The 16474-nt window shown below is 37.7% G+C and overlaps 1 protein-coding gene across 1 annotated transcript in view; it reads right to left on the bottom strand.

Annotated features, from left to right (window-relative positions):
* The window catches only part of MAP3K4 (mitogen-activated protein kinase kinase kinase 4), a gene marked incomplete at its 5' end in the record, with an annotated part of 57997 nt that overhangs the window by 32052 nt on the left and 9471 nt on the right, over nt 1-16474 (bottom strand). The window contains 7 exons of the mRNA XM_010285373.1: nt 1654-1920; nt 5225-5308; nt 5398-5497; nt 5847-5963; nt 6352-6509; nt 9116-9262; nt 14284-14526. Of these exons, the coding sequence (XP_010283675.1) occupies nt 1654-1920; nt 5225-5308; nt 5398-5497; nt 5847-5963; nt 6352-6509; nt 9116-9262; nt 14284-14526 (1116 nt within the window). The remainder of the gene's footprint in view (nt 1-1653; nt 1921-5224; nt 5309-5397; nt 5498-5846; nt 5964-6351; nt 6510-9115; nt 9263-14283; nt 14527-16474) is intronic.

Consider the following 16474-nt stretch of genomic DNA (forward strand, 5'->3'; position numbering starts at 1 on the left):
GGGGAATATACTCCTATTCACTTCTGAAAAGGTTTGGGAAACACTATATTAAAATTATCTTCAGAACAGTTACAAACAGAAAGGCAGCATCTAAGCAAAATAACTGTTTTCTCAAAGCAGATGGATGTAACAACCATCGAATAAATAAGCAGGTTTTATCCAAGTAATTTAATACACTTCAGGACAAAAACCTACTATTGAACAGGGAAAGTCATAGATTTATCACACAGTATTTGCTCAAATTTTGTAAATTATTAAAAAGTAAGTATATGTTTTGGAAACCAGAGCTCTGATATTGCAAGAGCCTACAAAAGTATACAATCACAGATGCTGTTGCCTTTGCTGCGGCACTATGAGTCACATACTAAGTTTCGTTCATTTCAAATTACAGACAATGCATCTGCAATAAGTTACTCAGAAAACATCCAGATTTTCAATACCTCATCCCCAAAGAATATTTTCATGCTCAAAATTCTTCAAATATTGATAGGATTCTTCTATTTTATGAATATTTTTAAAATAACACCTTATATTTTCTCTAGTTTGCAATCAAAACATGTTTTTTAAAAAAACAGAACACAATCTTTCTGAAGGACTTTACTTCCTAGCCTTCCAATACTAAATTTTAAAAAAACCTAATAAACAGTGTTATACACATATAAACACATACACAAACACCGTGTTTTATGTGCACTTACGTATGTCAGGTAGAATACCATTTGCAAACCAAACTCCATCTTTTGCTGTTTTCATTTTCTGAATGAAATGCTAACTTTGCTATAAGTCCAATAAAATTCTAAGCACTTAATCAAAGGCTATTTTTTTATTGTTCAGTCTGAACAACAGACAAACAAGTAGCAACACGCTTGCATGTTAAAAACAGCAGTAAGTACAGGAGTGACTTTTTCAACTGCCTGTAATTGCTAGAGCCCTCTGAAGGCTAGAGGCCAGGCACAGTGACACGGAAAGACACTCTGTTCGTGGACAGTAGAGCCCATTTATGGTAGTGATCCAGGGAACTGCACGACATACCAAAAGGAAAATTCACTTAGCTTAACATAAGGATATGAGAACAGGAGGGTCAGGGAGCTGCAGCTGCTCAGTTGCTAGAGCATAGAAGAACTGCTGGCAGGGAACCCCTGTTGGCTTGGCATGAAGGAAAGTATGACTGGACTTCTTCCTGCAGAACTGTTGAACATCCAGTAGCTTCCACAGAAATTTAACTTTAAATGTCACAATTCATCCAAGATGGAAAGTAACCGGTTTCGTGCCCCAGTGTGTAGAAAGCAGACAACTGTCACATGTTCTTGGAAACTGGTGACTTCTTAATAAAATGTAGTTTTCAAGTCATATCCACACTTATGATACTGAACCCCTAACTAGATATTGAAAGTACCTCTATTACAAAAATGCAACCCTGAAAAATGCCCATTGCAGAGATTAATCCTTTTAAGAAATGCTAAACTCCATTGATTTTAATACTTGCATTAACACAACTAAGAATCAAGCCTACCCTTGAATTTAACTTTTCATTATCTATAAAAGGACACATGCCTCACTTAGATTACTGTGGTTAGCCTGAAAGGATAAGCATTCACAGAAGTGTGGAGATCACATAAACATGGAAAAAAAACCCCAAAACCAAAAACCCACCTGCATGGTTCGCAGTGTATCAACAGTTTCCACTTGTGGCACTACTTTCACCGGCTGACCCTCCCATGCACTCCAGCTGTCATCTAATTCATGGTCTTTATCTCGGTGTTTGGTCATTAGTAAGTAGGCCTCATACGCAACCTCGTCTGAATCCTTTGAGCAATCCTTTCCAGCAGCTGCATTGAGGAGCTGCAGAATCACAGATTTTTCACCTGCAATACTATTTGGTACAAATACTTGCAAATTCTCAAGTCCGGGGATTTGTACCTGTAGAAAAAAATAAAACTATACTGAGTGAGTGAATCTCACTGTCTTCTATGATACATAAAATAGACACATGTCATCTCATTTAAGCAACAGAGTTTCCATCTTAAACAGCTGTACCATATACATAATAAAATGAAACATTCAGTCACTTCTGCACTAAACTTCTTATAATGCCTTTTGACTGTGTCTTGAAATCCGCTAGATCACCAACTTTCAGTGACATCTTTCCTTACACCTTTCAATTGATCCTTCTACATAGTCCTCTAAGGGAATCTTGTTACGAAAAAGTCCGAAACCACTTATATGCCCTATATGTGACTACATGTATGTATAAAATATATATACACATATTTTTAAAAGTAAATTAGTCAAGCCTAATTTATAACTTATGAAGCACACATTTTAAAGATTGGAATATGAAAAGAAGAAAAGTTCCTTCAGGATTTCTAAGAATCCATGTAACATTTCTCAAGGGCTACAAAAGATAAGACTAAGCAAAAATACGGCAAAACAATACCAGTTATTCTTTTACTATTTATGAAAGAGAGATTAATTAAGTCCAGTAAGTGTTCTCTTTTAATAAAATACTACCTATACTACTTAAAAACTACTTCTCCATTATATCTGTCACCCTGGTAACTATACTTTGACAAAGTCAGGCAACAGAATCAGACTGTGAAAACAGTAAAATAGTTGATACCTGTGATTTGACAGGAGGTAACTGACTTAGAGTGAAGTTTAATTCTCTCTTTTCAGAGTTTGATGTCACCAAGCTAAGACAAAACGCTGCACTCAACATTTTTACCATTAGGCAGCCATGTTATAGTTTAAAACCATTACAATCTATAGGTCAATGTAAAAACTAGATGGTTGTTACTGAAATGTAAAATAGTTTCGCAAAACTGATGAGTATCTGAAAACTCCCTACATCATGTTAGAGGGCCAACATATGAAGCGTTAATCACCAAAATGTGTGTCATTTTGAGTAGTGAAAAAACGGAGAGAGGTAATACATAAACAAGGAACAAATCTTGAGATCCAAATAATCTAGATTATTTAACCCATGTTCTTACATAGATTTTTTTTTTTCAAACTCAAGATTCATTTTTTTTCTTCAAAAGATGTGTGTAAGAACAATGAAACTACCTTTAACTAAAAAGGTCTACCAAATTTAATATTGTGTCTTAAAGCAGCCAAGAGCGGATATTTGTGGAAAAATATTTTTAACAAGTTCTACCGGGTTTGTGTGGCAAGGTTTTGGTAGCTGTGGGGGCTGCAGGGGTGACTTCTGTGAGAAGCTGCTAGAAGCTTCTCCTGTGTCCAATAGAGTCAGTGCAAGCCACTCCAAGACGGACCTGCCACTGGCCAAGGCCAAGCCCATCAGTGATGGTGGTAGCACCTCTGGGATAATATATTTAAGAATATGTTTTGGCAGGCAGCATTTGCAGCCAGAAAGAGGAGTGAGAATATGTGAAAATAACTCTGCAGACACCAAGGCCAGTGCAGAAGGAGGGGCAGGAAGGGCTCCAGGCACCAGAGCAGAGATGCCCCTGCAGCCTGTGCTGAAGACCATGGTGAGGCCGGCAGTGCCCCTGCAGCCATGGAGCTCCACGCTGGAGCAGATCTCCACCTGTAGCCCAGGGAGGACCCCACACAGGAGCAGGGGGATGCCCAAAGGAGGCTGTGACCCTGTGGGAAGCCCATGCTGAAGCAGGCTCCTGGCAGGACCTGAGTGGCAGGACTTGTGTCCCCATGGGGGACCCAGGCTGGAGCCGTCTGTTCCTGAAGGACGGCACCTGTGGGGGGACCCAGGCTGGAGCAGTTCGTGAAGAACTGCAGCCCGTGGGAAGAACTCACTTTGGAGAAGCTTATGGAGAACTGCCTCCCGTGGGAGGGACCTCACGCTGGAGCAAGGGCAGAGTGTGAGGAGTCCTCCCCCTGAGGAGGAAGGAGCGGCAGAGACAGCGTGTGATGAACTGACCACAACCCCCATTCCCCGTCCCCATGCGCCGCTCGGGGGATGGGGAGGAGGTAGAGAAAAATCGCGTGTGAAGTTGAGCCCGGGAAGAAGGGAGGGGTGGGGGGAAGGTGTTTTAGAATTCGGTTTTAATTCTCATTATCCTACTCTCATTTATTGGTAATAAATTAAATTACTTTTTCCCCGAGTCGAGTCTGTTTTGCCCATGTCAGTAATTGGTGAGTGATCTCTCCCTGTCCATATTTCAACCCACAAGCTTCTCTTTGTATTTTCTCTCCCCTGTCCAGCTGAGAAGGGAAGTGATAGAGCAGTTTTGGTGGGCACCTGGTGTCTAGCCAAGGTCAACTTACCACGTAAGTAAACATATACCAATTTCCTTGACTACTCTCCCACTCTTAAACAATTCACAGACCAGGGTCCTGCTGAGCCAGATGTTTCATCCATGTATTTAACAACCTTTTATGAACTTCTATCCTATGAACTTGTCTGTTCCCCCTTGAACCAATTTCCATTTTTAGCAATCACTGATAGAAATCTAACAAGAATTTTATAATGCAAAAGTTAGTAGATTAATTCCCAATTGGGAAATATATATACTAAATGTATGGAAAGGCAAAAAAGAACCGCAGATCCAAATAAATTTAATCTGTTGAAGCAATTGATTTACTTAATTTCAAACTACAATGAAGACTTGTTGACCTAGGAATTTTTAAGGAATAAAGTGCAAAACCATAAATATGGGAATTTATAGCGCAGTAAATATTGGGCACCGAGAGTTTAACCTATTTTTTCTGTGCAACGGTTTTCTAGATACAGTTATGCTGGAACAGAATGCAGTCCCTGCATTTCTCACTTCCTTAGTACTCTAAAGGAAGCTCTCTAGAGCAGACCTCCACTATAACATTGTCGCTTTATAAAAAGCGCACAAAACATAGGTCCATAGTCTGAGATTATCTATTTGAACATGTCCATTTACTGATGTACCTGTTTACCTCAAACTTGAAAGCATTTATTTTTCGTAACACTCCCCTCTCACAAATGAGTAAGTACTATTGAAGCAAAATGACTTTTCCTAAGCCACAAAGAGAATCTTTGTGAAGACAAGGAATTAGACACTGACTTCCCAAAACACAGGCTAGCATTCTCACTCATACAAACACAGGTACAGAAAAAAATGTGACTGACACAATTCAGTATTAAATACATCACATTTTAAATGCCGAGATATCGATGCCACATTAAAAAACTGAAAGTATGTCAATAAATATCCTTTGATGTTTTGCTTAGCTTCTCCACTCTGCTTCCAGGCCTCTAAACTGAATTTACCTTCACATACTCTTTTGTTTTCAGAGCATTCAGAAGATCTCGCACAGGGGCTGACAATGCAAATTCTGCTGCTATTTCAAGGTCCTACAAGTTGTGACAAAACAAAAGAATATACTTTCAGACTAAATTTCTTTAAAGCATATAAATAAGATGAGACTCTACTGTTAACTTACCTTCCTCAGCATTTTAGCAAAACCAAGAGCTTTGGAGGCCCTTTCTCTAGCTTCATGAAACAGTTCTTTGAGTGCTCGGCTGGTCTCTATAACAGACCTCCTGAATGAAACATTGGTAACAATGAAGTGCCAGTGTTTTAAGAAATCATATCGTGTTTTTATAGCTATTAGAAAATATGAATTATTTACATATATGTCAATAGAAAGATCATAAAAAAGACAAATATTTACAAGCAGCTGACTGAAATAAACTGAACTTGCACAGGCGTATTTTTGATAAGGATATAAAACCTGAATTTAAAGAACTTCATCTAGAAATATCAGCAATAAAGTCTATGGAGTCTTGCATTTACAAAGTTTTCATTCTAAGAAATAAAATGCAGTATGTGCCTGTCAGGGGTATAGAAACATAAGCGTGTTTACTATTATTAAGCTGAAGAACTTAATACCTGATTTCATCTGATGCAGTACTGTCATCGGCACTGGCCCAAAAATCATCACAACTGTCTTGTAGTCCAGAATCTAAAAACATTCCTGTAGATTTCAGCAGCATTCCTGTAATATCACTGTAGCAACAGAAATAGTAGAACTTCAGAGTATTACTCAGGTAGCATGGCACCTTAAACTTCTTCCTACTCTTGTCCAACGCAAGAGCATTGCATCACCAAGTCTGCCTGCAGAAACAAGCAGCATCTTGGGGGCCCTCAGATACTCTACATGCACAGGGCTAGCAGGAATAAAGCAGTCATTCCTGTTACAGCTAGAGTAACAGCAACCTGCACTTACTGCATCTTACAGCTACAGCCGTTGTAATAATTGATAAATTCACAAAGCCTATCAACTGCTTACTGAGGCCTAAAGCAGCCCAATCTGAGAACCATGAACAAATGCTGACTTGAATACATTATCTAGTACAAGTTGACACCATAAGCAGAGTAATTAAATAAAACCTACCAGAACAGTTTTCCAGCTTGGGCTTCACCTCCTCTGATATAAGGAGTTATTTCTTTGGTGAAATTCCATTCTTCCTCCAACAGATTTTTTAAACTGTGAGACGCTTGAGGTAACTGCTGTAGCATTTGGATCCAGCTTCGCATATAATCAAAGTAAACCTGTACATGGAAAGAGGTAATTTAAAGAGAAATTGTTACACAACATCTAACTAAGGACTGTAACTTCTCAAATCAACAATCTCAATATTATACAACTTGTAGAAAGTATTTCTGCAACATTTTTCTTTTGCTAGGACTGAAAATGAGCTACACTTTTCCACACAAAAGGTGCAATTTGTGGCTCAGGAAGTAGTAATTGCTACTGAAATATTAAATACTGTGTCTTCACGATACTTTTCTGAAAGTTGAACAGTATCACCACCTTGCATACTGTGCTGCTATTCACCATGGTATCAGTAAATCCCGAGAGAGGCCAGAGTTTTTAAAGCTGAACTACTGAAAAGCAGTTTCTAGATCTTTCATTAACCAGATTACTCCAAAAGGTTTTATCTAAACATATCATCCTGGATATGCATAAGTGCAGTGAACAGGATTCTCAGCTTCTACATTATATCTTGTGTTCTTTGATATCGTCTTAACTCTCACCTTTATTTAATTATTGTTTTAAACCAACATAAAAATCCAGGTAAGTACAATTCTTCTTCAAACATCTGCCCTTCAGGATCATACTGAATGCAAAAAAATTAGCTGAAATTTTACCATGTTTTAGTTCAATAATCCATAGCATCAACCTTAGAAATGGTAAAGACCCTTCCTATTGGTTTCAGGTATTTTTGTACCACACTGTAATAATGCCAAGATCATAGAATCATAGAATGGTTTGGATTGGAAGAGATCTTAAAGGTTGTCTAGTTCCAACCCCCCTGCCATGGGCAGGGACACCTTCACTAGATCACGTTGCTCAAAGCCCCATCCAACCAGGCCTTGAACACTGTCAGGGATGGGGCATCCACAACTTCTCTGGGCAATCTGTTCCAGTGCCTCACCATCCTCACAGCAAAGAACGTCTTCCTAATACCTAATCTGAAATCTACCCTCCTTCACTTTAAAACTGTGACCCCTCGTCCTATCACTGCACTCCCTGATAAGAGTCCCTCCCCATCTTTCTTGTAGGCCCCCTTTAAAGCACTGGAAGACTGCTACAAGGTCTTGTCAGAGACTTCTCTTCCTCAGGCTAAACAACCACAACTATCCCAGCCTGCCCTCATAGGTGAGGTGCTCCAGCCCTCTGATCATCTTCATGGCCCCATGCTCGAGCAGGTCCATGGTCTTTCTTATGCTGGGGGCCCCTGAGCTGAACACAGTACTCAAGGTGCAGTCTCATGAGAGTGGAGCAGATACAGAAAACCTTAAAATTCTACTCTGTTGTGTTCTCATAGTCTCAGGCTATAGCTCCATTCTTGACTTTATTTATTCGCCTTTCACTCTCAGCCTAGTTCCTCTTCTGGTACTCTTCTTAGCTACCTTGCCTGCCTATACAAGGAGTCCACAGGAAAAGACAAGTAAGTTCTAGCCCCCAGCCCTCATTAAACGTGTTTTAACCTCTGATTTCCTACAAGTTTTCCCTATCCCTACTTTCAGTCCAGATCATCTCTTCAGCAATCTTTGCCCAGCTGTCCCAGTCTTCTGACAGCCTTGACCATTCATACAATCTTTCTCCCCTGCTCCTGTAACCTGCAACTCTGACTACGCACAAACTGTGATTCTTTGAAGTCTGATATACTTATTCTTATTTACAGAGTCTTGTTACCATCCTTTTCAAGACCTTTAAAAAGCAAAATCCTTACACCAAAGTTCAAGCTCTTGCCTCAAAGCACAACAACATTACAGCTACCTAAAAAAAACCAACAGGTAAGTTATTTCAAAATTGACAAGATGAACCATTTTTCCTTCATATAGCCAGGTCACTTCTGACAGAAGTTTCTAGAAATTTCAGACGGAGATGAAGGCAAGCATGCAGCATAAGAAACTTTAGGTCAAGCACTACATTTTCACCAATGCAGGCAATGAAAAGCATGTAACAGGAAAATCCTTGCGTACTCAACAACAGATGGTACCAACGGCTCTGCTGGCAAAACACTAGTGGTGAAGTACTGAGGTGTATCTTGGGTTTTTTTCCCCCAGAATAGTAAGGACAAAGTTCAAGCAACTCACAAAAGAATAAAAATCAGCCACATCCAAGGGAACAGTAATTTAAACTAAATTTATGACAGAGTATTTTATTTAATATCTTTCAGAAGCAAAGTGTTTGTCTTGAAAATACTTATTTGTGTTTAATTTACTGCAATAATGAATACACATTAAAAATAAGGTATCATTAATGGATGAATGCAATACTAAGATATTAAGACATGATGTTAATCAAACAATTGTATTTTTTTTTATTCAATACTAAAAGGTTATGAAAAGTTTAGTTTAAATGTATGGAATTTACTTTCTATTTATGAACCACTTTATTGTAAATACAGGCAATTTACAAGTATACTGTACCACAGTCCAATAAACAAAAATCAGCATTGCTAAAATGGCAATGGCTACCGTGTCACCTTTGCAAGTCCATTAAACAATAAAACTACGTTTAAGTAGCACAACAACAAAAAAATTAGCAAGACCTATACCCAATAGGGACAATAGATTTCTATTACCAGTATTCAGATTAATACACATACTAGAAATCCACAAATTGTCTCCTTTACGAGGCTTACCATTAACATTTTATGCAGGTCCTCTTCAAAAGAATCAATGTTGCAATCAATCTTTTGTAAGTCATCTAACACCTCCCGTAACATAAACTGGTAATATTGCTTCATTAACAGGCCACCCTTCAGAACCTCTTTACACTCTCTCACTAGCTGCAAGAGAAAAACTGCCATCAGTCAAGGCATTACTCTCACATTCTCCCTGGGAAGTGAAAGCTCAATTTGTCAATCCAGTTTGTCTGTTACTTGACCACTACATAATTCCTACAGTTTTTCAAAATGAATACAGTCACTCTACATGTCTGCATGAAAGATGTGACTAGTTTTACAGGATTATTTAATTGCCATCATGCCATTTGCCACATAACCGTAAACAGAGATGGAGACAGATGTTTCAGACTTTATTCCCTGCACAGGGCCACAGCTAGCAACTTACTGGATAGTTAAAAATTTAGAAGTAGGCAAGAGGGCTCACAACCATCAAATCACCAGTTTAAACTGAAGTCAGTCAGGAATAGCATCTGTCAAACACACTGCATGTTTAGAGACCTATGAGAAATGTTTTACTACAGGAAATTCATTGTCCATCTGTTGGGCAGGTGTCCACAACCCTAAAAGCCATACCAAGCCTGAAAACAGCTAGTGTTTCTTTCGTGGCTTCCACGAGGCTAACATGAGGAAAGTTATCTTTTCAAACACAGAAGTGGTCACTTTTGGCCAAACAGCTGTCACGCCTCCCTGGAAGCTTACAGCTTTTATTTATTTGAAGAAACGTGCACAAACACAGACACAGGAGTATACAAACAGCAAGAACGGTTTCACACCTATGCTAACAAACGCCTTTCAGAAGTCCTTCCAGTGCTAAGTGTATATTCTTCTGAAATTATTATCAGTCTCCAGGTCTGACAACCCCTGACCTTTTCCGAGCCACAACTTCATTAAATCAAGAGTATGAGAGGAAGAGAGGGGTTCATTTGGAGGGTCAGAGGGAATGGAATTTTTTTGGTTGGTTAATCTGCTTTTTAAAATCTTTTATAATGGCTACCCTGACAAAATAATCTATCAGTATAGTAGACTCAACGCATGAGAAATTGTAAGCGCATGAAAGCAAAAAACATACAATAATGTTATTAATATGACAAGAGTCTTTGGAATCTTTCACAGGCCAGAATACGTAACACTGTGCTCCCTGGCATGCAGGGGAAACAAGGGTAATACTCTGAACTCTGTAGCTTAAAAATTACCAATAGCTAGGTTAAAGAGGAAGAAAAAAAAGAAAGTACTTTTTATAAGGTGGAAATCCAATAATTACACATTTTTATCTCTAACATGTCATGTATTTAAAAATTAATGTGCATTCTTCATTCTCTACTCAGTCACATTCACAATACTTTGTGTTAACTTATTAGAAGTTTTTGCCCTTGGATCCACAAAGGAAAACATAACTTGTTCAAAGAATTTAAAATTGGTCATCCAATTTTCTGGTCACCCATCACAGAGACAGATGGGACTTGGCAATATCACTTATCCATAAAACTTTACTATATAGTATGGCTTATCTTACAGATACAAGCAAAGTTCACTTCTAAAACTCACAAAAAGTAACATTTATTTCTCTATTTGTCTATTCCAAAATAAAATACTCTCAAAAATTCATTAAAAATAGAGATTTTTTTTGTTAAAATAATACTGCCATACAGCCATACAGTGATGCGTCGCACTATTGAATAATAGAATACAGGATTCAAATTTAGCACTACACAGGTTTTTTTAAGTGTCAACTTTTGGAACTGAAACTCACAAGACAACAGGCAAACAAAAAACATGGTCTCCAATGAGCACACTAACGAACATGCAGCTTAAACTGACAATATTACCACTATTATTGGTTTGTTTGATGGGTTGCTTTTTGTTTAGGGAGTTTGTACTAGAAATTCTTTGCTGCAAAGCAAGTAGGCACGTCTCACAGCCTCCAGGGTACTGCAGTTTAGAGCAAGAAAGTTTATGTTAAGTTTATATTTTCTGGGGTTTGGTGGTGCGTTTTTTCTGTGTCGTTACGCCTCCCCCATTTACTTGGCCTATAAAATAACAACCTGTCATCAAACATTCAAATTTTTCTGTTCCAGTAATTTCCAAATTTTACATCACACTTACTCTGAAGTGACCTACCTGATACACGCAACCTGATTAAGCAGAACACAGTAGCTAGTCAGTACACTGTGGCCCTGCTCCAAGCGGTGTCAGTCACTTATCAGAAACCAGGTAGGTGTGACTTTTCACTTTTCAACTAGGTCAACTGCCTTAGAGTTAATGCATGCCACATGACATAAGCAGTCCGCACAGAATGTTGGTGGTTGACATAAGGACTGTTGACCCAAAAATTCCAGGAGGTACCACATGCTGTTAAGATCACGGGCTGATCATCAGATACTGTTTTCCCCACCCAAACACACACGCTTTAGCTGGCTTCTTTAATCAGTAAAACATGTGTTCAACCACCTGGTTAACAGGTGTGTGGCTAACAGAATTGGTAATTAAGAAATCAGCACCTGCATCCACATACAATATGCAATAGTGCTTCTAGCTATAGAATTAAATGGGTGTTGATGAAGAAGAAATTACTTATTTGTAAATTGCATTTCTCTATTACAGTAGCCTATGATCTGGAGCTAAAAATGGTCCGGCAGTATTGACCCAATTTCTCCACTGATTTTTGTAAGGAAGAAGCTTTTATGAAATGACAGTATCATCTGCTACCTTTTTGAAGGTACAAACTGGTATGACAGATCCAGAGAGATCTGATAGTTATTCTGGAGAAGATCATGGCTGTATAAGACACTTAACACAGGTTATAACAGACAAACTGTGTCTAATTTAACCACCTAACAAAAATAACCTGTGTGCATGTGCGCACCACCCCCCTACCCCCCTGCTTCTCAGCACAAATGCAGAACTTGAGAACCATCTTGAACTGTTCAGGAACTACCCTGCCACCACACAGTGGCAAATTGCCATTGAAAAAGAGCAGCTCTCTTCAATACACAGGATCACAAAAGCTATTGCTAAAGACAGACATACACAAGGCGGCTCAAAAAGGGGAAGCTAATGAGAAAGGATGATGAGAAAAAGAACACTAGGAAGCATATAATCTGTGCTGGTTTTCTTTTTGTGTGTACACTTTTTCTTGCAAACCAGATTTAAAAAAAAAAAAAAAAATCACTTGCTAGTAATCCAAAAATTTAACCTCACCTTGGAAAAGTCAAGTATCAGGACTAGCATGCCTGATACATTCAAACAGTACTGCTACACATTTCAAATGGTACCAAAAAGTAGGAGACCCTTAAAGGTCTCAGTGCCCCAAATGACACCCACTAGGTCAATCACTATACAAACCAAACCGTGCTGTGCTACACACATACGAAGAACAATTCAAGGGATAGGGTTTGTTCAACCCAGAGAAGAGAATATGCAAGGGGAATCTAATGACAGTTTTCCAGTGCCTAGAGGGTAGTTACAGAGAAAATGGAGGCACTTCTTTCACACGGATGCACAGCAACCTGACAACTCTTGACAGGCACCAGTTGCTTCAGAGAAATTTCATCTGGATACAAGAAAAAAAAATGCTTTACTGGGAGAAAAAATAAATGCTGGAACAGACTGGCTGGAGCAGCAGTGGAATCTCTCTCTCACTGAAAGTAATCATGATCTGGCCTAACAAGGCCTGGATAACCTAATATAGGGCCCAGCTTCCACCACAGAAGGTTGGACCAGAACATCTCCAACCCAGACTTCTCTAATTCTGCAATATTCTGCGAACTTGCAGAACAAAACAGACCTCTAGACTCTGTTTTGAGCCTGCCTGCACAAGATTTTAGGAATTATAGTTCTTTCGGAAACAAATAGATCTATTTGTGAAATAGCCTCCACAGCTGCTTTGCCTGTTCAGAAATACTGCATGGGACAGCAAGTATTTGCTGAGTCGAATTCATTTTTTCAATGTAACTAGCAAGACAGTATACACCATCAAAACAGTCTGTAACAAACACATTGTTTTTTTCCACGAAGAAAGTGTTATTTTTACTTAACTCAAAGTCCACAAGGAGAATACAAAATCTAAGGGCAAAAAAACAACCTGTCTCTGGGGAAAAGAAGGATATATAGTGCTTTACAATACAGTACGTTATCCTGTATTTTACTATAACTATGTCTCTTAAGATTTGAAATTGTAGATACTGTGCTTTTGCATATATAAGGGCATCCAAAATCCTAGTATACCAAGGAAAGGAAAAGGGGTGGGGAGTAAGGGGCGGGGGGCAAAAAGGAGGGAGGACCGAAATTTATTTGGGATCATAAAGTAACTTAGCAATTGATTTTGGAGCAGCAGGTAAATGGAATGTGAAATCATAATCAGCCCAAGAGCTTATTTAACTATATATCCTTAAAGACCTACTGATAAAACCCTGACTTGGTTGTGCCTGCCAGGGAGCAGGTAGATGACTTCAGACAATTTTAGTATGTCCTGGACTAGACTTTGAAAAAGGGCATTGATCTTAACAGCCTTCATCGTATCAGATGACCACCAGAAAAGAAATCCTCACACAACATTCTCAACCAGTGACAGGACTGACAATCTTGGGTCACTATCCACAAAAAATATCAGATATTTATATAAAACAATATGCTGAGAAAGGTTTTTTTATTTTTTTTTTCTTCTTAATCAACTTCCACTATGGGTCCACCTCTGTGTTGGCAGCGTTCTTACATTTCCAAAGAAAAAAGGATCAGAAGAAAGAAAAAGGAAATATACAGACCCTTAAAATTGGTTATGCTGCCTAAATGGATGAAAATGTACTGGACAAGGTTACATAGCTTATAATGCAAATGGAACAAATACTGTCTACCTTAGCTGGCTGATAACTCTTTCATCACCAGTTTTAATTCCTGGAAGTCTAAATCAGGAGAGGTCTACATGACCAGTTTACTATGCAAAACACAGATCTCCATATGGAATACAGAGTATTTATAAAAATTCTTACATAATTATACATTGTAATTTCTTAAACTAATCCTCTTTAGACTGATAACCTTATCATAATAAAATGACGAAGTCATTTGAAATAGGAAATATTTAAAAAAAAGAAAAAAAAACCCAAAAACCAACAGTTGAAGCAAACCTGTTTAATACTCAAAAGAGATGGTTCCCCAGCAGGTCTTTGTTCCAACCTTAGCTTGAGACATTCATGGATAACGTTGAGCAGGACTCGGCAAAGAACCAAGAATGCAGGTTCAAAAGATGGCAAATCCATGGATTTCAGCTCCTCCCATGATACAGTGCTGCATTTTTGCTCACAACAAGGTGGGGAATTTAATAACTGCACATAATCTGAACACAACATGGGATCTGGAAATTCTGAAAACTGTAACAAGAAATAGATATCACGAAAAGGATCCTTAAATTCTTTAGGATTTAGCATTTGTTTAAAGTAGCATGCACAAAAGACTAGTTTTAAAAGGTAAGACTCTATTAACTGGCAAAGCAACCACTAAAGTTTCAATTATTTTTTTTTTAAAGCCAACTTTTAAAGTTTTTTTTTTACTGAGGATCACCAGGCTGAGGAAAACAATTACGAACCTTTGGGAGTGAACAAAACAATCTCTTACTTCATGTTTCTGTTTTAAAATTATTAAAGTATCCATTAAAGCTGGAGATCACCTCACTACACAAGAAGAAACTGCTGTTGGAGGTTATGATGAACATACAAGTTAAGTCTAACATAATATTTAAGACCATATATTCAGGTCATTATAAGATACAATACTTGAGAATTTCAAAATGTATTAAAATCAATCAATCAAAAGGTCTTACACTAATGACTATAACTAGAGAAACAAGCCTGCACTTGGCTATGTCAGGTGAGTAACCTCGTTCCTTTTCAAATACATAGTGCATATATTATATAAACCCACATTGTAAAGTAATGCAATATTGAAGAAAGTGTCACTAGCTAAATTGAACAAAACTACTGAAAAATAACATGGTAGATGTTAAGAAATTGAAACAAATTAAAAAAGGAATATAGAGATCAAGTTCTTTTTTCAATTAATAAGCTTATTTTTCATTTAAATGAAATGACATGTCAAATTAGAGAAACTAATTGAAACTACCTGAAATACACACCCTCAATATCTAATATATATCTTGTGATAATATCCTAAGCAAAGCTGCACATAGAGGAACTCCGGGGTTTAATTTAGGAAGAAAATTTGGATTGCAATATGTGTGCAGCTCTTAAAAATTAACACCACACTGTACATCATCTAAGGATAAGATTTGTTTCAGATTGCTTTATTCTAATTCTCATTTCACAGCTGCTATAACACCTGAATATCCCTCATTCATATATTAGAAATAACTAGCATTTTCTAGATTTTTCTTCAGTGCCAAATTTAAATAACATCACTTCAAAGGAGAGGAAAACATTACCAGAAATTAGATCAAATGATAAAATGCCGCCTAGAAAGTTAAAAAAAAAGCCACTGCTAACCTTATTATCTAGCAGAAAATTAAAAAATTTGTTTATTCCTTTACACCTACATATGCATTTTTTACATTTGTGCCTACAGCACTATTCAAGCTCTACTGTCTCAGAAGAACTACATAAAATTACAGCTACTGAGACAGTCAGAGTTTTTTAGTGCTTTTTTGTTTTTTAATATTGCGATGTTTCTCAAGTGTCATGGGGGATGGAATAGCATGTTCATGACTAACATGCTATGCACTGCAGATTCTTAAGTGGTTTATAAAACCACTAGCTCATTATGCAGAGATAGCAAACATGCATGAGGGGGGATTTCCTTTATACCTAGCTTAGTAGAAGTTTAATCACTAGCTGATCTACAGTATACGAACTTATCTTCTTAGATGGTATATTAATGTCTTCTTTTTACTAACGCTCTTTAAAAGAAACGTATAGCACCAGAATAGCAGCAGAGCTAAAGGTTTTTATACAAGAAGTTTTCATTAATAACAGATCACAAAAATACTACACTCCTACAGTACAACAAAATATTTAAGAAATACAATCTTCGTTGTGATGCAAGTATAGTGTTGGAAAATTTAGTTCTTATAAAAATATTAAAGAACCAGTCTATGAGCAAAAGAACCAGTCTATGAGCAAAAGAACCAGTCTATGAGCAAAAGTAACAACAAAAATTGAGTAAATGTGTTATTTCATTTTCTAACATTAAGGATAACAGCACATGACATTAGGGCTTACTATTAGACACTTAAACGTCTATTGCTCAATTTGACTAATCTTAATCTTCAGAAGGCCCAATTTGAAGTGTTTCGAGTAACTACTAAAT

Source organism: Phaethon lepturus, unplaced genomic scaffold (assembly GCF_000687285.1).
Source record: "Phaethon lepturus isolate BGI_N335 unplaced genomic scaffold, ASM68728v1 scaffold10644, whole genome shotgun sequence".
In the NCBI taxonomy this organism is placed as follows: domain Eukaryota; kingdom Metazoa; phylum Chordata; class Aves; order Phaethontiformes; family Phaethontidae; genus Phaethon; species Phaethon lepturus.